This window comes from Balaenoptera physalus (genome assembly GCF_965194825.1).
Source record: "Balaenoptera physalus genome assembly, chromosome: 20".
NCBI lineage: Eukaryota > Metazoa > Chordata > Mammalia > Artiodactyla > Balaenopteridae > Balaenoptera > Balaenoptera physalus.
Window position 1 is genome coordinate 50,316,255 of NC_138901.1, and position 25,214 is coordinate 50,341,468.

Genomic DNA, 25,214 nt, shown 5'->3' on the forward strand with positions numbered 1-25,214 from the left:
TGACTGCTATAAAACTCCTAAAATTGAAAATTTCCTATATTTCCTTTTTTTATGTTCCCCAAATAGGACAGCCAGAGCAGTTTAACCCACTTTCTTACGGTATCCTGCCCACTGCTGCAAAGTAAATTTAAAATTTTAAATAATTAACCAGTGCTTGACCATAGAGACACTTAAAGTTTGTTCCCACCAGTTACCTGAATCCAAGGGGGCTTATACCGTGGGGAGAAGATCACATACTCCTCAAAACCTTTCTGGCAAAACTTCCCAGTCTCCTGAGAAAAGGGGTTTAAGAAAGAGAGAGAAAGAGAAGGAAAAAAAAGAAAGACAGGAACCTCAGGATAGTGGTGGTGGTAGCTGGCTGCACCTGTACCTCCGTGCCCTGCAGGGTTCCTCTCTCCCGACCACACGGGCTCCCACCCTGATGGTAATCCCTCAGTACATGGTAGCAGTCATCATTGTTTCTTCTCTCGCTATTAATTTTTTTCTTTTCATGGTTCTTGTGTACTGCAGTGTACTGGGAGACTTGAATTTGCCCTTGAGCAGTAGGGCATTTGTGTTTGCTGCAGCTCCCTCAGTGTGACTTTCTTCCCCTCTATTTCTTCTCATCATTTATGTTTTCTGGACTCCACTGATCTCTGTTTTTGTGATTCCTGTGAGTTTTCACTAAAGAGGCTTCTTCCAAATATGACCTTAATAAAGATTTCCCAAAGATCGTTTTCCTGCTGTGAACAGCCTTATCCAGAGGGTCAACCTTAGGAAGCGGCGAGACTCACTCATCCTGGGTGGTGTTATTGGTGTCTGTACCATCCTATTGCTGCTGTATGCTTTCCATTGATGAGACATCTCCAGGGACTCTTGACAACCACCACTTTCACACCCTGATCCGGAATAAGAAAAAGTAGGAAGGAGAAGTTGACTGGCCTGATAATTAGCCTGACCGGCAGGATTAATTCAAGACTGATAGTGATGGACTCTGTGACATGGTCAGGTTGAGCTGAAGTCACAGGTTTTCTGTGCTATCTTTTCTAACACACATTTCCTTCTGTTTTTAGTTTAAAAAAAATAATAAATGTTTTCAGTTGCTTTTGTCTCCCGAAGAGGTAAGTAAACCCATCAGAAACACAGTTTCCGTGCCTCGGTGAAAGTGTTGAAGGCTGATGACAAGCCCGGTCTTACAGCTGGATTCTTCAGAAAACCAGGTTTCTCTATATCCAAAGACTGCTTTCCTTTCAGCCACCAGATGGGGGTTGTGAATAAAAATAGTTTTTGTCCTTTTATTTTACACTCATGATGAGAAATCACAAGTCATTTCTTGATAATCTGTGCTATAAATTTCTACTCTTTGTCCCCATCTCTTTTGGTATTCAAGAAAAATTACATTTTTCAAAGAATCTTTGAGATGCTCACAGACCACCTTCAACACAGTTGAGATTGTCTGAAATAGAAGACAAGTACTGCAAAAAAGCTTTTTTCTTTATTTTATTTTTTAATCGTGCACACACTGGGGTTAACTGTATTCCTGGAAAAACATCAAGAATGACAGGCTTTTTTTTTGGTCAGTCACTGTTTTTTGTTTTTTGTTAATCTCTTCCATTGGGTTAATATTTACTACTGTAAGAAAACGAAATCTCAGTTCTACCATGACAAAAAGCCAATGTCTGTCATTGCAGCTGTTCTTCATCATGTCAGGATTAACACCGGCAACTGAGTGAGGGGAATGCTTGGTTTTCAGTGAGATCTCTTTAACAGGCCACATGTAAAAAGACACTGAGTGAGGGGTCATCATCAGATAATTCCATTTGTAAGCGTTCCACATTTATGAGCAAAAGTTTAAGAACCACTGTCTGATGTACCAGGAATTCTGTGTTCTGTGAAAACCTATTCATTCCAAATCTCTTAAGCTTTTTCAAACATCCAGAGAATGGCTTTATTATTGAAGGTGCATATAACAGAATCTCTATCTGCGCCTGTCTTCTGTTACCACCCTGGACAGTGAAAAAATTTTAAACCACCCACCAGAATTCTTTTCAAGTTTAACCATTTCTCAGTTTCTGTAAGTCTTTTACTTCTCTAACTGAACTACTACAAATAGGCCGAAGACTTCCAACAGCTGTATTCCTCACCAAGAAAGAAGGCTACTCTTCATCTTTGGAATTTACTATGGTATTTATAGTATTGGCTTACGACCGTGCTGTGGGGAATAAAAGGATATTAGCATGTAGTTCTTAACTACGTCACAGAGTGTTGATGGTGATATTCAGATGAATTTGATTACAGGCTGATGGGTAGACTAACCTCTGGTCTGGTGCAGAAACCGAGAGGTTTTTCATTCTGGTGTCAAAGTTTTATTATGTTCTGGGTATGAAGAGTGTTTGATACATTTTTTTTAACTACGGGGTTTATTTTTCTAAATATGGGTTGATTGATTAGTCAGTTGATTGGGGATGCCCTTAAAAGAAAGTTTAAGTTTTCCCAGTGTGAACCTTAAAAGATCAGAGAAATAAGTTCATTTATTAAATTCTCTGTTGGGAGAACAAAACTTCTCTCCCCTGACACTTTATTATCTTTGATTTTTCAAAGGGTCTTGATCAGTGGTTGTGCCTCAGCTAGAATTTATGGGACTTTGGTTGCTGTATAGTCGGCATTTAGAAAATCTGAAGTATCATAAATAAAGTTATTTATTTAATTATACTACCAGTCTTTTTTACTGGTCTGACTGTTTGGTGTGTTCATTAACGGGTGATGGTGTGAGACTAAAACTAGGACCCAAGCTAATCTAGCTTTTGCTGCAGCTGAGCAAACAAACACTTTTGATGGCTGGTAAGCCTTTCCATTAGGGTTGCGCTTAAATGAAGTAATAGAATTATGTTGATTATTTTCTTTATGAAAATAAAGAAACTAGTTCTTCTGAGGAAGTTGAAAAAGCGTGGTGTAGATGTAGGTGTCAGGTAGGTCTGACTAACCTCCCAGTGCTGTAGCCCATAGTGAGGTAACCCAGGGCCAAACAGAGAGCGCTAGGGCTGTGCTCCTCTATCCTTTATGGTTCCTTCTTTTGCAGGAGGCCCTAGAGCAAGGATAGAAATGTGCCATTTACAAGTAGAGGCTTATTTTGGATCCCATGATAGCTGATTTGAACTCTTTCAGTTTCATGCCATTTAGCCTTTTTTTTTAAGCATCTTGGTTTTCTTAACTTTTTTGCTGTCCTTACAAACCAGTTACTAGGCTCAGGGGCCAACAGTAAATTGCTTATTAGAGCCAGTCAGAGCCGGGTCCAAGGAGTTTTCTATTCCTTGTCCCAAATGTTACCTCTTAGAGGAAGTTATTCTCTCTCAGCCATTGTCTTATATGATGGATCTTTCCTTTTGGGATCTTTTTAATAACCACTCAAAACTTTCCATTTCACTTTAAAAGTATGAAAAAGCATGGCAACAAAAAGGGCAGAAAATTCCAAAAGGTATACTTCTGAGAGTTTGTTTTACTGTGCGCTGATAACTTTAGTTTGAAATGCTTAATGAATCTATTACTCAAGTTCAAGCCCAGATATTCAAGTGCTTCAGTTGATCTCTCCTGGCTATTTCTATATTCTTCTTACTGTTGTTATTAACGATGCTGAAGGAGTCCCTGTAATTTGCAGCATTGCTCACCCATATTTTTCTAATGTTAGAAAAATACGGGCTTTTCTTCTCCATTATTCCTTTCTCCTGCTTACCAAAATTCACTTTTATAGAGAATGCCTTTGTCCATCCTGCCCAGTGCTCAGATCGGACATGGGAGTACAATCCTGAGAGTGGAGATGAGCAATGAGAGGAGTCGTCATGAGGGCACTTTCTGCATCTGGAACCAATTAATATTGATTTCAGTTCTTTCCTGTTGGACGCTGAATACATCTGAATAGAAAAATGTACTTATGGAGCTTTCTGATGCAATGACTTTAGGCCTCTATGGAATTGAGGCACCTTGGACTTGCATTCCCACCATTAATTTTCTATTTCATTGTTAATGATCTCAACCTGAGGAAAAGGACTTTAAAGAACTGGACTAGCCTTTTTAGTTTTCTAATACCTCATGTTTGATCACTAGCCAGATATGATTTCTTGGAAATTGACTGCATTTTCTAACTTGCAATATTAAGCTATTGAGGATAAATGGCCATGTCTAGTGTTACACTGAATTTTGTGGCAAATGTAAAGAGTAAATGGATTCTACTGGGAATTGAAATGATTGTGTTCTATTCTCCTTTTGGGGTAGGGGTTGTTTAGCCTGGTCTCCAAAAAGATATAGAGCTTTTCATCATGATCTTTATAAACTAATCTTGTTATTCCTTTATAAATCTGCATACCCGTGAGTTTTATAGGGCAAAAGAAAATGAGGAACAAGTCACTCTTGAGGATGTTTATTGGATAAGAAGCTGAGACAGCTGAGCCATGTCCTAAGGGATCTTTCTCATTTTCTTTGTGCCTAGTACAAAGTATCAAAAGTATTACTTTAGTATCAAAGTATTTGCATCTATTCCTATCCTATTAGCTCTTAGGGAGGGAAATCAATTCCAATCACACTTTACCATGATGGAAGATGTTTCCTCATGAAAAATGCCAATACAGGTTTTAAAAAATCTATTCCAAATGCACTTTCTAATTTTTTGCTTTTAAAATGGCTTCTTGGAACCAGGTTTATTGTATTTGTACTTAATTTTTTGTTCTCATCTAAATGTGCATTTTCTGACTGTATAGAAGCTTTGTTATGTAATTTAATAATAAATTAGAAATATGAATGGTGTGTCTGTTGTTTGTATTGGAATAGTGCCATCAAGGCAGTTTGGGGTAGTATTATGAAATCTTTGGTATTAATAAGTATTTCTCATGATGTCCTAAAACCCAGGGTGAAACAGTACAGGCACGGAAAAGCTATCACCTATCATTCAAAAACATCATAGGAATATTCCACTAATAATTTAGCCCAAGAAGTGAAGGAGAATCTCTTATCAAAATGAAACTTCAGGAAGTATGATGGAAATGTAAAATTGTAGAATTTAGCAATAAAAACAAGTGCTTGCCCTCCCTAAATAATGATATTTAATTGTATAGATCTGAGGACCCCCACCCCCCAAAAGAGTTTGAAAATCCCTCACTTCCCATTACCTCTCCAAGTGTTCTCATTCATGTATTCTGCATCCTTTTAAAAAAATAACAGCATAGGGACTTGCCCTGGTTGTCAAGTAGGTAAGACTCTGCGCTCCCGATGCAGGGGTCCCGGGTTTGATCCCTGGTCGGGGAACTAGATCCCACATGCATGCCACAACTAAGAGTCCGCATGCCGCAATTAAACATGCCGCAACGAAGGTTCCACGTGCCGCAACTAAGACCCGGTGCAACCAAAATAATTAATAATAAATATTTTTTAAAATAACAGTATAATTGAGATATAATTCAATTCACAAAATTCAGCCTTTAAAAGTGTACCAATGGATTTTAGTATGTTAGTTGTGCAACCAGCACCACTGTCTAACTTTAGAACATATTCGTCATCCCAAAAGGAAACCCTGTCCCCATTGGTAATGATTCCCCACTGCCCGTTCATCCTTTTTATCTGACCACGCTGTTCTTCCTTTGTGGGCCACCCCCAGCTTTTCCCTCCCATCCACTCACATGGCCCCTAAAGCCACCTCTTCCTTGGGATCGTGACCTTTTTACAGATCAACAAACTAGTGCAGAGGACTAATTTGCTCAAAATCAGAGTGAACGGTTAAATGAGAATTTGAATCTTGAGGGCTCTTTGGTGCCAAACCTTATCCTAGTTCCACAAAATATATTTTAACTCATGCTGCATGATTAGGAAAGAAGCTATAGAAGAACCACCAATTTTGCCTGATTTTAGAGGCAATACATTTAGAATATTTAAAGCCCTGTGGCTTGATTATTTTCAAGGAATGGTAGCTACTAGCCAAGTGCTTAATAAAGAGTTCTCATTTGTAAATCACTATTTCTTTAAGAGAAATAATGCATTGACGTAGGAAATTTTTTTTTTTAATGGGTTTAATTTGGACCAAACTTCCTGCCCATTTCTTCTAGTTTAGAACCTTGGAGGTCTTCCTAGAGATGGCTGAGGCCAAGCCTGACAAAGCATCTCAGCACAGATCCTCAGTCAGTGCCACCCAGACCATGTCGTGGTACATTTCCCTTCAGGTGGCATGGCTTTGACGGGCTGCCAGCTCCTACCTAACCTGGCCTTTCCTTAGGATCCGAGGCTCTGCCCCAACGTGCCTTGTCTGCTACCAGAGACGCCTAGAATTAAAAAAAAAAAAAAAAAAAAACCCAAAAACAAAGGCGGCCAGGGAATCTCACTGAAGGTGTTTGCTATCAGGACATTTTCTCTTGTTTCTATAAAGCCAGAGCCATGAGAAAAACAAGTGTATTTCTCCTTCCGAAGATAGAGATTTGCTGGCTGAGTTGGACCAAAGAGGAATGCACTTCAGCCTGATGCCTTCCGCTCCACTCAACTAAGATTTCTCACCTTGGCAGAGCTGATCAGCTTGCAAAGCTCTTTATTTCTAACTCTCCGAAGACACTTAAAAGCTAAGAAGACAGGGAGCTGAAAGTCTGTTGTAACTTTTTGCTTAGAGGAATCCCAGAGATCATTGACAATGTTCTCCTCACCCTTGTAAAATTGGCTTCTAATTTGTTATCCCGATCTGTGGTATTCATTTTCTCTCCTTTGAGATATAAAGCTCTTAGGAAACAGTCACTTTGTCTTAATTAGTACATTTCTTTTAGATACTCTCAAACATTCAATTAGTCTTTTACTGATGAAATTGCTTACAGCTTGAGAGAGAGCAGGCAAATATGGTTGGTAGCTACTTTTAACTCAGTGCCGAAAAAGTATGGTTTAACCATAATTATTTCCCCCAAAGTGCGAAGTTATCCCTAAACGAATGTGGCACTTGCTTTTTTTTACAGTTCTCCCTCTCATTAAGGATAACATGCTGAGAATATGGCATTTGGGGGGTTTTCGCCCTGGAATCAGTTCTCAATTAGTTCTCCCTGTGGCAAACTGCACACAGCAGCTGCCCTCTGGGCTGGGTGCACTGTCTCCCATCTAACCCCTCTACCCGCTCTGCACTTAGCTGCCTAGTTTATCTTCCTAAACAACTTCTAATCTCTCATCACGCTGTTCAAGAATATTTGGCACGGCCTTCCCTGGTGGTCCAGTGGTAAAGAATCCACCTTCCAACGCAGGGGACGCAGGTTCGATCCCTGGTTGGGAACTAAGATCCCACATGCGGTGGGGCAACTAAGCCCACACGCCGCAACTAGTGAGCCTGCGCACTCTGGAGCCCGTGCGCCCTGGAGCCCGTGCACCACAACCAGAGAGAAGCCCGCGCGCCGCAACGAACAGGCATACACTGCAACAAAAAGATCCCGCATGCCACCACAAAGATCCCTCATGCTGCAACTACAACGCAACGCAGCCTAATTAATTACTTAATTAAAAGGAAAAAGAATATTCGGCAGCTTCCTTCTATCTCTGCCAGTGTGTTATAGCACATTCACACGTGGAATGTACACCCAGCACTTCGCTTCGTACGTACATACCTGCGTGCATACATACATCACACATAAAAAATCCTGTTCACTTAGTGAGGCAGTATTCTCCTTTCACAGATACAGAAACAAGCCCAAGAGATCAGAGTACTCCTGATAGCCATCTGCTGCCCTTTGCCTAACCAGAGTTTCCTCATCTCTCGTGAATGAGCAGAGCCGCCTGGTGCAATGGAAAGAACGAGGCTTGGAGTTTCTGGCTGTATCCTGGCACTGGATCTGATCCTTTTAGGCCAAGGGCAAGTCACTAAACCACTCTTAAGTTCAGTTTTCTTATCTGCAAAATGGACTCTAGTAACTTTATGCAGTTGTAGAGATCAAGGATAACAATGGGACAAAATTCCTCAGAATGTTCTCAAGAACTAATGTGGAGGCAGAGAGTTTTCCATGAGGCTGCAAGTCCCTGGAGAGCCAGGGCAGTGGTCTGTTCATCTTAATATCATGTTTATGAACCTTATGCAGAAACTGTCACAGGACTGAGTTCAATTAAATCTGACTCAGAGCCCCCGTCCTACTGGGCTTAGCAAAAAAATAATAATAATCCTGCTCATAATTGAATCTCCTTCCCTTTGCCTCTCGGGCTGTGCAAAGCTCCCAAGAGTCTTTCACAGTCCGGAACACTTGGGGCAGGTACTCTAATCTGCACCGGACCCCACTGATACGCTTGCCACCTGAGTGCATGTAGTCGTCCTTGAAGCCACCAGCTGCTCTGCTTCTGTGTCACCCTTGGACACAGGGATCTTTGCCAAGGAGCTCCTGGGCCAGGGGGTTCAGCCTCCCTGGCACGTAGTAGGCATTAAGTGGTTGTTGAATAAATGGAGGAAGGAATTTTTAAAACGCCACAAAGTTTTAATGCTAATTTGCTTGTGTTTGACCAGTTCCCAGAGATGGTGCTGCTCTGTGTTGTGTCGTGTCCTGCTCTCCGTACAGCCGGGAGGGGTGCCTCTCACAGCACCGTGTGGTTTGCCCACTCCTTTGAATGGTGGAGTATGGGGTCAGAGTTCTTCCAGTGGTCTCAACTTGGAGAGATTTACACACAAAGAAAAAACATTTTTTCTGTATATATAAATACATATATATATTTGGGAGATGTATATATAAAGATGTTCATGGCAGCATTGACTGTAAAAGAAAGATGGTAAGTAACCTAAATGTCCATCAGAAGAAGGATGGCTAAATAAATTGTGTAAATCTATACCCTGGAATACTATTCAGCTGTTAAAAAGAAAGGTAACTTGCTATGTACTGACATGGAATGATATCCAGGATATGTTAAGGAAATGATAATGCCGCTCCCCCAGGGGGCATTTAGCAATGTCTGGAGACATCTTTGGTTGTCTTAACTGGGCTGGGGTGGAGTAGGGCAGATGCTGCCGGTAGTGGGTAGAGGCCAGAGGTGCTGCTAAAAAAATTTACAGTGCAAAGGACAGCAAAGAATTATCAGGCCCCAAAATGTCAGTGGTGCCAAGGTTGAGAAACCCTGGCTCAAACTGAATTCGTATTAAAGTTGAGAGTGTCCCCCCAGGCATGAAGATTACTCAAATGGGTTCCGGAACCACCGATTCCTCCTTACTTGACTAACGTGAGCTGCTTCCGGGACAAAGGTGGCACATGTGATCTTCCCTGTCCCCCTAGCCTTTCCTTCCTGCCTCATCTCATCACTTCTTCACCCCCCTCAACACACACATTTGCACCATCCCAAGTGACTTGATGTCCCAAGGCCTTTGTAAAGTTCCTCTTTTGGAATGAGCTCCTTTCCAAGCCTGCCTGTGCAATGCTTCCTCCTTGTTTCTAAACCCTGTTTATGGGAAGTAACTGCTTAATGGGTATGGTGTTTCCTTTTGGGGTGACAAAATGGGAACTACATAGAGGTGATGTTTGCACAATGACGTGAATGTTCTAAATGCCACTGAACTGTACAATTTAAAATGATTAATTTTGTGTTGTGTGAATTTCACCTCGATTTTCCACTTAAATGGTCTTTCCTCTGGGAAGACTTTCTGACCTTCCCCTCCTCTGTGCCTCCTGTTTTCCTCTGTGATCCCACAATCCCTATCGATCAACATAGTAGGTGCTCAGTAATTATTGAGAAAGAGAAGGAGAGAAAGAAAGATAAATGGAAGGATCTGGTTGCCCTGCATCAAAGTGCAGTGGCTGTAACGCTGGAAATGAATGTCGTCAGATGCTATGGCTTCCCCACTAACTGCCGCCTCACTGCTTTACAGCAGCCCAGCCCTTCAGGTTCCTTTCCCTGGGTTCAATCAGATAAATTAGGCACCTTGGCACGGGGTACCTGATTTCCCACAACTGTTGCAAGACAATCCTGTTGCCAAAGAAAGCTTGGAACCAAAGAGTGATTGCAAATCAGGACTGCGCTATCAGCTCATAGGAGCGTAATTGCCAAGGAAATCCCACTTTGTGGATCTCAGAAAGCTGCGTGGCACTTTCCTTAATCCGTGTGAGGACCATCCCTTCCATTTCAGAACAAGGCAGGACTTGAGCCTGTGAGAGAAGTGGGGCCATTTCATACTGTCTTTCAAAATCGTACATTAAACCTTTGACTAATAAGCAAGTCCACTTCTAAGAATTTATCCTACAGGTGCAAAAGGGTGTATATATAAAGATGTTCATGGCAGCATTGACTGTAAAAGAAACATAGTAAGTAACCTAAATGTCCATCAGAAGAAGGATGGCTAAATAAATTCTGTAAATCTGTACCATGGAATACTATTCAGCTGTTAAAAAGAAAAGGTAACTTGCTATGTACTGACATGGAATGATCTCCAGGATATGTTAAGTGGGGAAATGATATGCGTGTGTCACAGACACATACATATGGGTTTTCTTAAAACAGCTTTATTGGGTATAACTGGCGTATAATAAACTCCATATGTTTAAACAATTTGATCACCCTAATCAAGACAATGAACGTATCCATCATCCCCAATAGTTTCCTGTGCCCCTTTGTAAATCCCTTCCTCCAACCCCTTCCCTGGGTGGTTCCCCAAGCAACCACTGCTCTGCTTTCTGTCACTATCAATTAGTTTGCACTTTCTAAAGTTTTACGTTAAGTGGCATCATACAATATGTACTCTTTTGGTATGGGTCTGGCGTCTTTCACTTAGCATAATTATTTTGAGATTTATCCATGTTGGTGAGTGTACCAATAGATCATTCTTTTTATAAGTAACTGTCAAATGGTTTTCCAAAGTGTACCATTTTACAGTTCAGTCTGAGAGCTCCAGTTCATCCACATCCTCACCAACACTTGGTACAAGGCCTTTATGTTTTAGCCGTTCTCATAGGTGTGTAGTGATGTCTCATTGTGGTTTTAACTTGCATTTCCCTAATAACTAATGATGTTGAGCATCTTTCAGGTGTTTATCTGTCACCTGTGTATCTTTTTTGGTGAAATGTCTGTTCAAATTTTTCCCTATTTTTATGGGTTGTTTATTTTATGTGCAGAATTTGAGGGAAGATAGTCAAGAAGATGGTATGAGCAGTTGCCTCTGGGAAACAGAATGAGCAGACTGGCGGGCACAGATGAGAAGGACTCAATGTCTCACCCTCCATATACCGCATTTTTTGTTTAAATTATATTTTATTTATTTATTTGTTTGTTTGTTTGGCTGTGTTGGGTCTTCGTTGCTGTGCACAGGCTTTCTCTAGTTGTGGCGAGCAGGGGCTACTCTTCATTGCGGCGCACGGGCTTCTCATTGCGGTGGCTTCTCCTGTTGCAGAGCACGGGCTCTAGGCGTGTGGGCTTCAGTAGTTGTGGCTCAGGCTCAGTAGTTGTGGCTCGCGGGCTCTAGAGTGCAGGCTCAGTAGTTGTGGCGCACGGGCTTAGTTGCTCCGCAGCCTGTGGGATCTTCCCGGACCAGGGATCGAATCTGTGTCCCCTGCATTGGCACGTGGATTCTTAACCACTGCGCCACCAGAGAAGTCCCTAAATTATATTTTAAAAAGAGAAGTAGGTTGCTCTGAAAAAGGGCAGCATTGAAAGCATGTTTTTTAATGGATGGATGGAGACTGTTCTATTCAGCCAAGAGCACTTCAGAAACTCCGCACTGGTAGGAAGCTAGAGCTCTGAACTATTAATGAGACATTGAGCATTTTACAGTGTTTCGTATTTAATCATTTACGGTGGTGATGTCTGGGCTACGGCTCCTCTAAGACCCCATCAAGCCGACTTGGTATTTATATTTAAGTGAATACTGTTCCAGCTTTTTAATTTCCTCCCTCTTCCCTGCAGAAGGTGACCTATGGAAAGAGAAGCCAAGTGTGGCTTTCCCAGCCTGTCTGTGGTAAATGATTTGGTAAAATTTTCCTTTTCACAGCCTGCTTTCTGCTTCCAGCCCTGCTTCCCACCTTGGGACGTGACTTAGGCTTGTAGGTGTTGTTTCGCAGACCCTGGGTAAGTAAGTGCCTCATCCAAGTTCACATCCTTTTAAGAAAGCAGTAGTGAATTGACAAGAAACGCTTTGTTTTCTGAGACCTCTTTGTGACTATTCTGGTCCTGCCCTTTGATCCAACCCACTAATTAGTTCATAAAAATTTCACATAAATTAAATTCTATCTCCTAGTCGGGGCTGCATTCTATCAGATTAACATTTGACTCCAAGGAAATGTGGACATTTGCCTTAAAGAAGTTCTTTATTCCAGGGAAGGATCTATATTGTTGTCATTATTTGAATGTCATTGATTATGCTGTGAAACTCTGTTTCAGCCTAAAACTCTGTGCATCCCTCTGTTGAAAACGGCAAAATTTTATAGATCAATTCACTGGCTCAGCATCTAAGCTTTTTTATTACTTTTTTTCTGACAAAATTGATGTGTGTTTATTATAGAAATAAGGATCCAATAGAAAAATAGAAATAAAAACTACCTATTTCCCCAACATTCTGTGATAATGGCTGTTAACCCTTGGAATGTTTTTCATTTTTTAAATATCTAAACACTTAAACATGCATATATTTTTATTTTTATTTTTTTTACAGATTTATTTATAAGGTTTATTTATTTATTTATTTATTTTGGCTGTGTTGGGTCTTCGTTTCTGTGCGAGGGCTTTCTCTGGTTGTGGCAAGCGGGGGCCACTCTTCATCGCAGTGCGCGGGCCTCTCACTATCGCGGCCTCTCTTGTTGCGGAGCACAGGCTCCAGACGTGCAGGCTCAGTAGTTGTGGCTCACGGGCCTAGTTGCTCCGTGGCATGTGGGATCTTCCCAGACCAGGGCTCGAACCCGTGTCCTCTGCATTAGCAGGCAGATTCTCAACTGCTGCGCCACCAGGGAAGCCCGCATATATTTTTAAATTGGGATCCTCTGGTACATATTATCTTGTGAACAGGTTTTTTTCATGTAATACAGCATACACAGCCTCCCGTGTCATTAAATTTTCATATGCAGCATTCTTTGCAATGGCTGCACTGAATTTCATTATGCAGATGCCCAACTTCTGATTGTTTAATTGTATGGCTATAACACTATTTTTTTAACTATAAAGTGGTTTCCCATTTTTATCCCATTATAAATAACTGAGCAACACTTGGTTTTCCTTTTTAAAAATCTTAAAAGCAGGATACATTCTGCCAACTCCCAGACTACTGTTATGTCTGCAGCCTCATCGTTTCTTTCTGGGTGTGTGTGTGTATGTATTTGTTTGCTTTTTTTTTTTTTTTAATTGGACCCAGTTGAGCTCTCCAGTTTGCCATGAAGAAAGGTCTAGGCTATTTGTTGTCGATATAAGAAGAAGGGAGCCCAAGGAGGACGGTGCCAGAGTGGAGAGAGTAGCACTCACCCACTTAGAGCAGACCAGGAATGGTTTTATGGAAGCAGGGTTGGTGACCTCCCCTGAAAGTTTCCTTTTTTTTTTTTAGATTTTTTTTTTTTTGATGTGGACTGTTTTTAAAGTCTTTATTGAATTTGTTACAATATTGCTTCTGTTTTATGTTTTGTTCTTTTGGCCACGAGGCATGTGGGATCTTATCTCCCCAACCAGGGATCGAACCTGCACCCTCTGCATTGGAAGGTGAAGTCTTAACCGCTGGACAGCCAGGGAAATCCCTGAAAGGTTCCTTTTAAAACCCTGTCTCATGGTCCATGCTTTGGAACACTCCACCTCCTATTTGTTGATTCATTACTATGATCATTCTCAATCCTTGTTGCATATTAGAATCACCTGGGAAAGAGCGGTTTAAATATATATATATTCCAGTTCTACCCCCAAGAAGTTTCAATCCAATTGCACTGGGTGGAGCCCAGACATGGGAAATTTTTATAAGCTCTCTAGGTGATTTCAGCTTGCAGCCAGGGCCGAGAACCTCTGCTTTATGGCTTCTTGTCTTCCAGTGGGGCTGGAATCACTGGCCTGGGTGCTGAATCTCTTCAGGTCACAGGCTGCTCTTGAGGAGTCCCTGCTTCCCATTGGGCTCTGCCAAAGTCATAGCAGCTGTTTGAAAAATGCTGATGCATGGAGGAAATGGTCTCCCAGCTCACTCCAAGTGATTAGGCTGGAAGATCAGCATTTCGCTGCAGCTGCATCCACCTCCCCAGACAGCCAATTAGCCACAGACTCAGCAGACACTGCCTAAACGAGCTCTTTCGGGGCTGAACTTTTAATGCCCAAAAGCACATTATGTAGCTAAACAATACTATATTCATATCAGGCAGAAGCATCTTGCTTTGAGTCACAGTACTTGTTTCCTGGAGAAAGAGGGCCTCGCCTTAGACCTGGAACTTGATGGTACCCAGATGGATGGAGAAGAGGGAGGAACGTGCCTGGGATTCTGGGGATGCAGCCAGCTATGGAGGAGGGAGCATTAATCCAGAGTCAGAGGATATGGGTTTGAATCTCATCTCTACTTTTGCCTAGCAGAATGACCTTGCAGTTAATCCAGCTAATGATCAATTCCTTCTCTATAAAATGGAGATAAAGATGGCTGCCATAATCATGTCAAAATTATGCTCTAAGTATGTTGTCAGGATTATGTGAGGAAATGCTCACAAGTATATCGACAAAGGCAGGGGTTCAGAGCTGACCTGACAGAAGAGAGATTTTTGTGTATGCACTAATGGTCAGAAACCAGGCCTCTTACGCCTCCCGAGTCCCCTCTTTTGCTGATACAGGGAAGGAGAGAACATTCAAGGTGGGGCTGGGAGCCATCTTCAACTCTGATAAGGACAGCTAAGGGGAAGAAGAAATGTGAGCTGTGTTCTCTGTGGTGCCAGAGGACAGGCAGGTGGAGCCCAGCAACCAGTAGTTTAACAAGCCCTCCAGGTGATTCTGATGCACACAAATGTCTACCACTGCTCTAGAGTATTCCATTGTATGAATATCTACATTCTATTTAGCTGTTCTATTGTAGGTGGATAATTTTTATTTTAAGTTTGGAACTATCACAAATTGTGCTGCTCTGAACATTCTTGAACGTGGGTTTGGGGACACATATGTGCACTTTTCTGTTGTTTCTATATCCCTAGGAGTAGTATTTGTTGGATTCTAGGTTGTGCATACACTCAGTTTTACCATACACCATCAAACAGTGTTCCAAGGTGAATGTGCCAGTTTCCATTCCCACCAGCAACGTATGAATATTCCAGTTCCTCCACATTCTCACCTTGGTGTTGCCAGTCTGAACTTGCATTCCCTGATGCCTGATGAGGTTGAACATTTTTATATGCTCAGTCACTATTGAGGAGATACCCTTTGTATAGTGTCCGTCAAGTTTTTGCACATGTATTCATTGAATCTTTTTCCAATTAAATTTGCCATTATTGGATAAATATATTGCAAACATACCCTCCCATTCTGTGGCTTGTCTTTTCACTTTTTTTTTTTTATAAATTTATTTTATTTATTTTTGGCTGCATTGGGTCTTCATTGCTGCGCGCGGGCTTTTCTCTAGTTGCAACGAGTGGGGGCTACTCTTTGTTGTGGTGTGCGGGCTTCTCATTGCGGTGGCTTCTCTTGTTGCGGAGCACGAGCTCTAGGCGCATGGGCTTCAGTACTTGCAGCACACGGTCTCAGCAGTTGCAGCAGGCAGGCCCTAGAGTGCATGGGCTTCAGTAATTGTGGCGTGCCAGCTCAGTAATTGTGGCTCACGGGCTTAGTTGCTCCGTGGCATGTGGGATCTTCCCGGAGCAGGGATCAAACCCATGTCCCCTGCATTGGCAGGCGGATTCTTAACCACTGCGCCACCAGGGAAGTCCCCCCTGATTTATTTTTAATTAGCAAGTGCAATTGATGTATTTCATTTGAAGTGATGAATATATACAGTTGGTATATATTCACCTGTAAATATATATGAATATATAACAGTTGAACTATTACCATCTCCTGCCTGAACCACAATTTTTTCACAATTATCTAAAATATATTTTACAAACATAGAGCTTTATATTTCAGATGGATAAAGGCAAACTCATACATTAAACCAATCTGGCAGCAAGAGAATCTATCTTCCTGTGTTGAACAAGACCGGGGTCACCCAATTTAAATTCCTGTGAGAACTTTGTCTCGGTTAATTAATCAGCTAACCAAACCTCTTTGTCGAATTCAATCTTGTGAAACACATTTTCTTATCAGCAGAGACTAAGGTTTTTGATATAACAGTGTCCAGATGAAAAGGACATCTGGGTCCCTGAGCTGGGCTTCAGAGCTTCTTTTTAATTAAAAGCCTCTTTTATATGTAAACCATATTTCTGATTTGATTTTTTTTCTAAAAGATGAAGCTTTTATTATTGTATCTGGAGTTCCAAGTCTAACTCCACTGCTGACCAGCTCTGAAGCCTTGAGCAAGTTCAGTTCTCAGATTTCTGTACAAACAACCCCAAAGAGTTATGAGATATAGTCCCCACACGGGGCAGACATGGGACTCTGACATCAACATCATAAGACCACCTTCTCTGTGCCTTTCCCTGTCCTGCCTGGGCCTAAGCCTGGGCCCAGAGCCACCAGCCCTCCCTCCCCAATGCCACCCCGACTGGCATGAAGAACATGAAGAGATCAAAATAGCATGAACTGGGTCATCACAACTAACTGAAAGCATACACATCACTCTGAATTCATTCATTCATCTAACATGCAATAAAGCACCTACTATGTGCCCGGCCCTTTCCTGGGCATTAACTGTGTACAAGGCAGACTTAAGACAGACTCTTTCTTGGGCTTCTGTATAACTCAACTTGAATACACTGTGTACACACAACCAAGCAAGCGAAAACCCAATAGCAGACACTTTAAAAAAGGGGGGGGGGGCTTCCCTGGTGGTGCAGTGGTTGAGAATCCACCTGCCAATGCAGGGGACAGGGGTTTGAGCCCTGGTCCGGGAAGATCCCACATGCCGCGGAGCAACTAAGCCCATGCGCCACAACTACTGAGCCTGCGCTCTAGAGCCCGCGAGCCACAACTACTGAGCACGCATGCTGCACCTAGAGCTCATGCTCCGCAACAAGAGAAGCCACTGCAATGAGAACCCCGCGCCCCGCAACAAAGAGTAGCTCCTGCTCGCCGCAACTAGAGAAAGCCCACGCGCAGCAATGAAGACCCAACACAGCCAAAAATAAAAATAAATTAATTAATTTATTTAAAAAAAAAAAAAAGACATTGGGTATTCCCTGGTGGTCCAGTGGTTAGGACTCGGTGCTTTCACTGCCAAGGGCCTGGGTTCAATCCCTGGTCAGGGAGCTAAGATCCCGCAAGCTGGATGGCGTGGCCAAAAAAAAAAAAAAAAAAAAAAGGATAAAATTAAGGTTGTGGTGGGAGAGAAATAGTAAACAAGCAAACAAGTCAATAAAATGAATTCAGGTGATGGTGAAGTGAGATGCTAAAAATAAGGCTGCTTAGTGTGAAAGAGAGGAGCTGACGGACGCAATCAGGAGACATTTTTGTTTTGTTTGTTACACTTTTTGCATTTTCCAAGTTTGCCACAATGAAGTTGTATTAATTTTGTAATCAGAATGAAATTAAGGAAGGAAAAAACCACTCCACACTCTAGGGGAAGTCACCCAGGAGGGAGAGTGTACACACCGGACAGTGGAAAAGTGGGGGGCGGTGGCTGGTGAGAGATTTTCCCTCTGTGTCCCCCACTTTCCACCCTGTCGTCATTATGTTGCGTTTGCAATGCGACCCGCTGCACAGGGAGCAGGAGCGGGTCTCCTCGGTGCCTGTTTACCTCCTGCCTGTTCAACCAGCGCAAGAGCAGCTCCCACGGGCCGGGATCAAAACATGAGTTCATCGCGCTTGGTTCCTCTGGGAGGGCAGCCTGGCCTGCCTGGAACTGTGGGTCCCCCTCTCTGGGGAATGTCCTGAGGCTCTAGAGTGTCTCTCCCGGCCAAGAGCCAGAGGACGCCTGACCTGGGACCTCCCTCAGCTTCCCAACAGGTGGATGGGTTTGGGGAGGCCTGTGAGGTCTGGTTTGAGGGGTAAAAGAGAAAAATCACACAGGCCCATTTTTCCATCCAGGTTTAATCCCACTACAGTAGACTTCCCAGCATCCGAGTTGTCCCTTAAATGGACGGAGTGCTACAACTACAGCCCCTCAGAAAGGTGAGCAAAGAGAAAGGAGCTCCGACTTCAGGAGCGGAAGGAGGTACCAGGGGCATCTGTCTCCAGCTGGGGTCATGGGAGGGCAGGGTTCCAGCCAGGAGGCCTGGGGCTGGGGCTGAGAGGAAACTCCAGACAAAAGCCAGACAGAAGCATCCAGTTCTAGGGCAAGGACCAAGGGCAAGCACTGACTCCAAAGCAAAGGTCAGAAGTGAGCCCTGGGGGGGTCCTGGAGGCCATGCTGATGGATGATGGACAGAGCTTTTCTGGAGACCCCTCTGGCCAGTCGGTCAGTCCAAGGAGGGGAAGAGCTTCTGGGGGCTTCCAGCCTCTCTGACAGCACCCACTCCATCCTGCCCCCGTGGTGCCCGTTTTGTAGTGCTGAGACTGGCACGTGTAAGGAGGTGGGCTTGAGGGAATGGAAGGGGCCTGTTAATTAAAAGTGCTGCAAAGTCCAGCTACAATGCTAAGAGCACTTAGATGAGCCCTTTTATTATAAAGCGACTCGCTGTATATTAAAAACAAATTCCTTTTTAAAAGCCTGGAAGAAATATACTCAGATATTCACATTGATCGCTTCAGCTAATGGATTATGGGGAAGATTTTTTAAATTAAATTATAAATTGTCCAAGTAATACAGATATAAACGCTTGCTGTAAGATTCCATGGATACGAGGTATATGGAATAAAAACTTGATCACTGCCCCAGTGCCGCCCCCCACCCCATGTGTGACTGCTGATATCCGTGTGGTGTCTATTACTTGTATAGTTTTTATGTTTAAAAAAAAGTTTAAAGAATGCATATTGCATGGGCCGGGGAGCACAGAAAGTTCTCATGGAGGAGGGTTGTTGACCACATCTGAGGGGCCTGAGAGTCAGGCAAGCATTGCAGCAGCAGACAAAGGCCTCTGGGACACTGGTGCTTGCACCACTGCCCTCCTGCCCACTGCATTCCTGGGACAGTCCCAAGGAGACCAAGTCTCCTCTCACCCAGAAACCTCTTCCCCTGACAGGCAACTGTGCACAAGGGGATCCTTGTTAAAACTTCCTTGAGGATCCTAGAATTCAAACCCGGTTAAGAAATGTGTACAGGAAAATTCTCCATCCAGTGAGAAGGCAGGAATGTGGGGTAATGTACTCCCAGCCACCCACTTTCCCAGCTCCTGACCTCTGCCTCCCACTTTGCCCCAGCAGGCAAATTCACGTAGAGAAGGAGGCTTCTGGCTGGTAACCTGGCGCTGCCAGGAGCCATGAAGAAAGTAAAAGCAGTTTAGAGACCCATCCATCATTCCCGGGGGGGTGGGTCCCCCAACAGTCAGATCTGGTCAGCCTCAGGGCTCCAGGGTCCCAGCCACCAGACCCTGGGAGCTTCCTTGTGTAGTCCCACCTGCCAGCATCTTCCCTCTTCCTGACCCTGTGGTTGCCATGGCGACGAGTCAGCCCCAGGCATTGCTCTTCTCCCTGGTTCCTGAGAGCAACAGAACCCAGTGAGGCCTGAGTAGCAAGAGCTGCTCCTGGAGCACCTTCAGAATTTCCTCCCCTAGTGCTTAAGCCCTGTTTTTAAATTATAGGCAGGAAAAAAAAATGGAGAGAGAAAAACTGAATACCTACATGCCCTGCAATGGGAGAAAAGATAGGTAAATACATGAGTGATGGTTTATACCTATTATACAGCCACTAAAAAAGATGTTTACAAAGAGTCTTTAATAACATAGGGAAATGCTTGGCTTAGCAAATCTACAGTAGGTTTGCGAGAAAATGCACCTCAAAGAAAGGGCTTGGTGGTGCATTAAATTTAGGAAATACCATGTCCCTAGCCTCTCTCACAGATTCATGTTGCACGTCGATGTGTTAAAGGCTCTGAGGAGTGTCACAGTCAAGCGACTGTATTTGGCTTTATTTAACTCAGTGTTTTCCGGATCTATTTGTCGACAGAGCCCTTTTCTGTGGAGACCCCTTCTCGACCACAGGGCCGAGGCATGTTGCCTTCAGCCTCCCTGTCTCCCTGTTGTGTGGTCACTGTGTCTCCAGCATCTGGCGCGCTTCCCACACCTCCCTGGAGGCCCCCAGAGCTCCTGGACATGGGGACTGCATTTCCTGTCTCCTCTCCCTGCCCCTGATTCCCACCCTTGGCCTGGCACTTGGGATTTTGCAGTAAGAGCTTTTGGATTGGACTGAATTACAGTCCATGTTTGCTTCCAGTTTAGATACTGATGATCTGACTTTTCATTCGTTCTTCTTTAAATGGTGTTTATCGTGGGAAATGAACAATCAGTCAGCCCCAGCACTGTCATTAATCTACCTACAATAAGGGATTAATCACCGATGGGCTAGGAGCCAGGTGCACTAACTGGCCTTCCTAATATTGCCATGTGATAAGCCCAGCACTTTCCCACCTGGACCTTGGCCCACGCCAGCCATTGGCCTGGCTCTGCCTCAATACCCTCCCCACTTCCACACCTGGGCAAATCCTTCGGGACTCGGTGTAAATGTCATTTCATTAGGGAGCGCTTCCCCGATTCCATCATGTGTTAGTTCCCTCCATCACGTACTTTCATAGACACTTTCTACCACCCATCACAGATTGTGATTATGTATTCATTTGTTTAATCTCTCCAGACACTAGGCTATAAAATCCTTGAGGGTAGGCACCCAGTTGGTTTTGTTCAGCATAGTATATCCAACACTCAGCACAGTGTCTGGCACATAGTAGGCCAACAAATATTTGTTCAGTGAATGAACTATAACTTGATATTACTTTACTTAAATTACTTAGCCAATACCTTGATATTTCACATCTTAAATTAGCTCACCTTATTTTCCCATCTGTAAAATGGGTAGAAAAAAGGAAGGAAATTGAATTAGTTACAGATAAACCCTGAAATCTTAGGTGGCATAACACATATAAGTCCAATCTATAGCTTGGGATTGGGGAGGGGGCTCTGCTCCACGTAGTCATCCAGGGGCCCAGGGTGACAGCATCTCTGCTGTCTTCAATGAGCGGTTTCCAAGGCTGCCCTGGGAGTTGATATCAGCTGGCAGATGGGAGAGATGGAGGATTCTGGGGGAGGTTTTTAAGGGCCAGGCCTGGAAATGAAACACATCACATCCGTTCACATTCACTTGGCCAAAACCTAGTCCCATGGCCACATCTAACAGCAAGGGAAGCTGGGAAATGTAGCTAGGTGCCCAAGATTCAAAGGAAAATGGGTTTAGTGAAAAGCTAGCCTGTTCTTGCCACAGAAACTAATATATTGAGTGGGTTTAGAGCAGGGTTAGCAAACTACAACCGATGGGCCAATTCCTGAGCTCCCCATGTTTTTGTAAACAAAGGTTTATTGGAGCACAGCCATATTCCTTTGTGTATTGTCTATGGCTCCTTTGTGCTGCAACAGCAGAGTTAAGGAGTTACAACAGAGACCACGTGGCCTGCAAAGAGCTGACATGACCAACATGGAAACCAGCATTATTATTATCATGCTTATTTACTGTTTGCGGTTCGTTTTTAGTAGCAGTTGCTGAAGAGTATGAAATTGCTTTTTTCTTGCTTTGAAAGAGTATTTGCCATCTACTGTCAGACTTGACACTTTTCCTTATAGCCCAGGGTGGAGAAATCATAAATAGAACATTTGGACAAATCCTTCTGAATCAGAGATAGGCAAACTTTTTCTGTAAGAGGCCAGATAGTAAATATTTTCGGCACATTGAAGGTTGACTCAGCAGCCATCTGCAGGGACTGAGGGTGACATAATGGGGATGCCTCTAGGCGACACCGAGGACCAGATTGTTGCCACCTGTGTCCTGGACACCCCGGCCTGCTGTCATCCCCAGGGAAAGGGGAAGGAACTCTGAAATGACTGGGCTTATGTTTTCTGCCACTAGGCAGAATGGAGACAAAAGAGAGATTAAACTGAATTATAAAGAAAAAAAGCAAACATTTCTTGCACACCTGAGTTTGGCCTGAGACTGTACACTGACATCACCCTTACTAAATACGTGTTAAGTGGAACTGTCAAACAGAACTCGGCGCGAAAGCCCCAGCATCAGGGGACGGGCCGACTCCAACACGTGCAGTACCCCCCGGCTCTCCCTGGGGGATTTGAAGCTCCCGACGCTGTGGTCTGGAAAAGTTCAGTCAGAGGGAAAATCACTGGAGGGATTCTGAGTCATTCTTTCGATACCGCCCACTACCACCACCCCCTGCCCCGCACGGCCAGCCCCGCTCCCGGGCACCCACGTCCGGGGGTCCCACACCCCTGTGCACTGAGCGCCCCCCACCCCAAGCGTGCTCATCCATCATCCAGCGCTCACCTCCTTCCCAGCTGGGCCCTCAGCCTTCCACCAAGACCTCGGCAGCAAAGAATCCACCTTTTATGACAGATGGCCTCAACAGCAATAATGACTCGTGTTTACTAAGCAGGTGCTGCGGGTCGGGGTGGTGTTAGGCCTTCTCACACAGGACTCATCCTCCTAATCAGAGGGGCTAAAGGGCTCAGGCCGTGTGCCTCGAGTCCCCGGTGACCAGAGCATGGTGGGGATGGACGCTCTGCTCCTGGAACTGTGGGCAGCTGGGTTCGTTGCCACCCCAAACCTTTGAGGTCTTTCTAAGCCTGCCCTGTTGGCAGGAGGAGAAACTGGAGAATCAGCAGGGGCCTTCCTAGAAGCGCATTCAGCAGAGCGGAGTAAACCCAGAGCTCGAGGAGGGGAGGAGCCCAGACGCCTAGCGTTCGCGATCCTCAGGCTTCCTGCTCGGATGAATTATTCACGTGCATGGCCAGGCAGCAGATCAATAATGCAGGAGGCAGAAACCCTGGCAGGGCCCAGCTCCTAGCTGACCAGCTCTGTCCCCCGGCTCCAGGGAGGGACCCGCGGCAGCCCTGTCGCAGTGGGGCGGTGTGGGCAGGCCAGTGGGGAAAGGCAGCTGTGCCCGGGCCTCGGAAACCCAGCTGTCCTCAGGGCTCCAGGCTGGGAGTGGGCTACAGACACAGCCAGGAAGGGGAGGCCTTTTACAATTTCCGTACCTCCTCTGCCTGCAGTGGGCCCCGTTGGGCCATCAGTACAGGGGAACCATGTGTAGCTGGGCCAACCCTGGGAATAGGAATTTCTGCCAGAGGACAGGGGTGCCAGAGGCATCACAGCTTCTCAAGGTCCCTTTCTCACGCTTCCTCCAGGGCCTAGAGGCTGGGGAATGGAGACCCAAGAGAACCAGGGTGTTAATTTTGACTGCGAGTAGAACTTTCCATCCAAGCAGCTTTAAAACACCTGCTTGCCTCCGCCAGCCCCATGCAGGTTCTAGCCGGCGCAGGGGGTGGGGGTGAGGGGTGACAGGCTGGGAGAGGGGAGAAGGTCCTGGCTTCCTAGGGATTTGTGCTTTGGGGGCACACTCACCACCCACACACATACCCACAGCCACACAGGCCAGCTTCCGCGCGCTGCAGCCTCACAGGCAAATGTAACGGGGCAAAGGGCTGGTGTGCCCACAGCACAGAAAGCCAGACTCTGACAGCGGGAGTTTGCAGCAAAGTAAAGGTTTATTACAGAGCACCCAGCAAGGGAGTGGGAGACAGGCCTCAGATCCACTCCGACTTGGTCTTCGAGTTAGCAGTTCGTTTGTTTCTTTTAAAGGGAATAACAAACTGGCTGGGATTAATCATTGTCTTGTGACATTTCTTAATCATAGTTTCAGGAGTCAGGATGTCTCTGGTTTACGATTCCCAGGAGAGGTGGTCTGTGGCTCGGGGGTCTGTTAGCTCATCTTGCCCTAGAGAAATGAGCTGAATTTGCAGGTTAATGACGAGATCTATAACAGCAATTCTAGTACATTGGTGTTGATATCCACAACAGCAGTCTGAGTCATCTGATTCTGGTTGATTAATGTTCAGTTCGCTCAGGGTTGGGGTCAGAGGGAACAAGAAAGGGAAGAAAGTTTTGGAGAGAGAGATCAATCATAAACTCGTTAAGGGAACTCCGTTAAAGGGGGACTCAGTTTCACAAACACTCTGGGAAACAGGGTGAAGAATTTTTCTGCTATGAGAGCCCCCCAACTTATTTGGGGTTTCTCTTAATGACCTTCTCTTTGCTTCTCAGTATTGCCTAGATTTTCTCCATTTGTTTCAATAGACCCTTGTTGTAAGAAAGAAAGGAGAATGGGACTTCCCTGGCGGTCCAGTAGTTAGGACTCCGTGCTCTCACTGCCGAGGGCCCGGTCCAATCCCTGGTCGGGGAACTAAGATCCCACAAGCCGCGCAGAGTAGCCGAAAAAGAAAGGAAAACAATTACTATTTTTAGAGGGGAGATAAAAGACCCGCCCCCGCAGAAGGTACGGCCTAAGGGGAGACTGCCGCAAGTTGGCCCACTTGACTCGGCTTCAGGCGTCTGGCCCAGAGCGTCCCCAACTTCAGTGCGCAGGAACCACTGGGGATCTTGTGAAAGGGCAGAGATTCTGGGTCGGGGTGTGGCCTGAGCTTCTGCATTTCTGACCGCTCCTGGCGATGCCCATTAATGCTGAGTAGTAAGTCTCAAGGGCCCAGCCCCATAGCTCCCAACTTCAAATGACCATTGGGATCACCTGGAAATCTTTAAAAACTCTGGAAGCTTAGGCCACACCCCAGACCACTTAAACCTGATTCACTAGGAGTGGCAGCCAGGCGCCAGCGTGGCCCAAGCTCCCAGGTGATTCCAACGTGCCGCCAGGAAGGATTGACAAGCCGCTCTTGACCCGCACAGCTCACTCCTTTACCTGGAGACTGAGGCCCAGACAGAGGTCAGGGCTGCTCAAGTTGACACAGCCAAGGAGAGAAGGTTTGAGGCCTGGGCCAGAGACCTCTCCTGGGCACACGGGGTGGTCTCCTGTCCTGGGTCAGGGAGAGGCAGGTAGGGCTGGCGATGGAGGGGAGCAGAGTCTCAAGGGCCAGCCTGGGGTGCCCAGCACCTCCCAGATTCTGGCGTGCTCTCCTGGCTGTGCCTTGGGAAATTGTTATTGGCATTCCCGACGTGTATCCAGCCCTCACGGTTCACCAGGATGCGCCACTGGGTCTCCGCCAGCCCTGTGGGTGTGCAGAGAGGGTCACCACACC

General features: G+C 44.9%; 2 protein-coding genes across 4 annotated transcripts in view; one reads left to right on the forward strand and one right to left on the reverse strand.

Moving 5' to 3' along the window:
- The window catches only part of GOSR1 (golgi SNAP receptor complex member 1), a 50,719-nt gene extending 45,948 nt beyond the window's left edge, over positions 1-4,771 (forward strand). For 2 of the 3 annotated variants that reach the window (XM_082443625.1, XM_082443626.1), the window contains exon 9: positions 711-4,771. In XM_082443625.1, coding sequence (XP_082299751.1) covers positions 711-835 — 125 coding nt within the window. In that variant the 3' untranslated portion in view covers positions 836-4,771. Of the gene's footprint in view, positions 1-699 lie in introns of all 3 variants that reach the window. The other variant, XM_082443627.1, reaches the window with a different exon arrangement.
- The window catches only part of TRARG1 (trafficking regulator of GLUT4 (SLC2A4) 1), a 37,429-nt gene continuing 15,570 nt past the window's right edge, over positions 3,356-25,214 (reverse strand). The window contains exon 3 of the transcript XR_014257951.1: positions 3,356-23,899. The gene's annotated coding sequence lies outside the window, so the exon portion shown is untranslated. The remainder of the gene's footprint in view (positions 23,900-25,214) is intronic.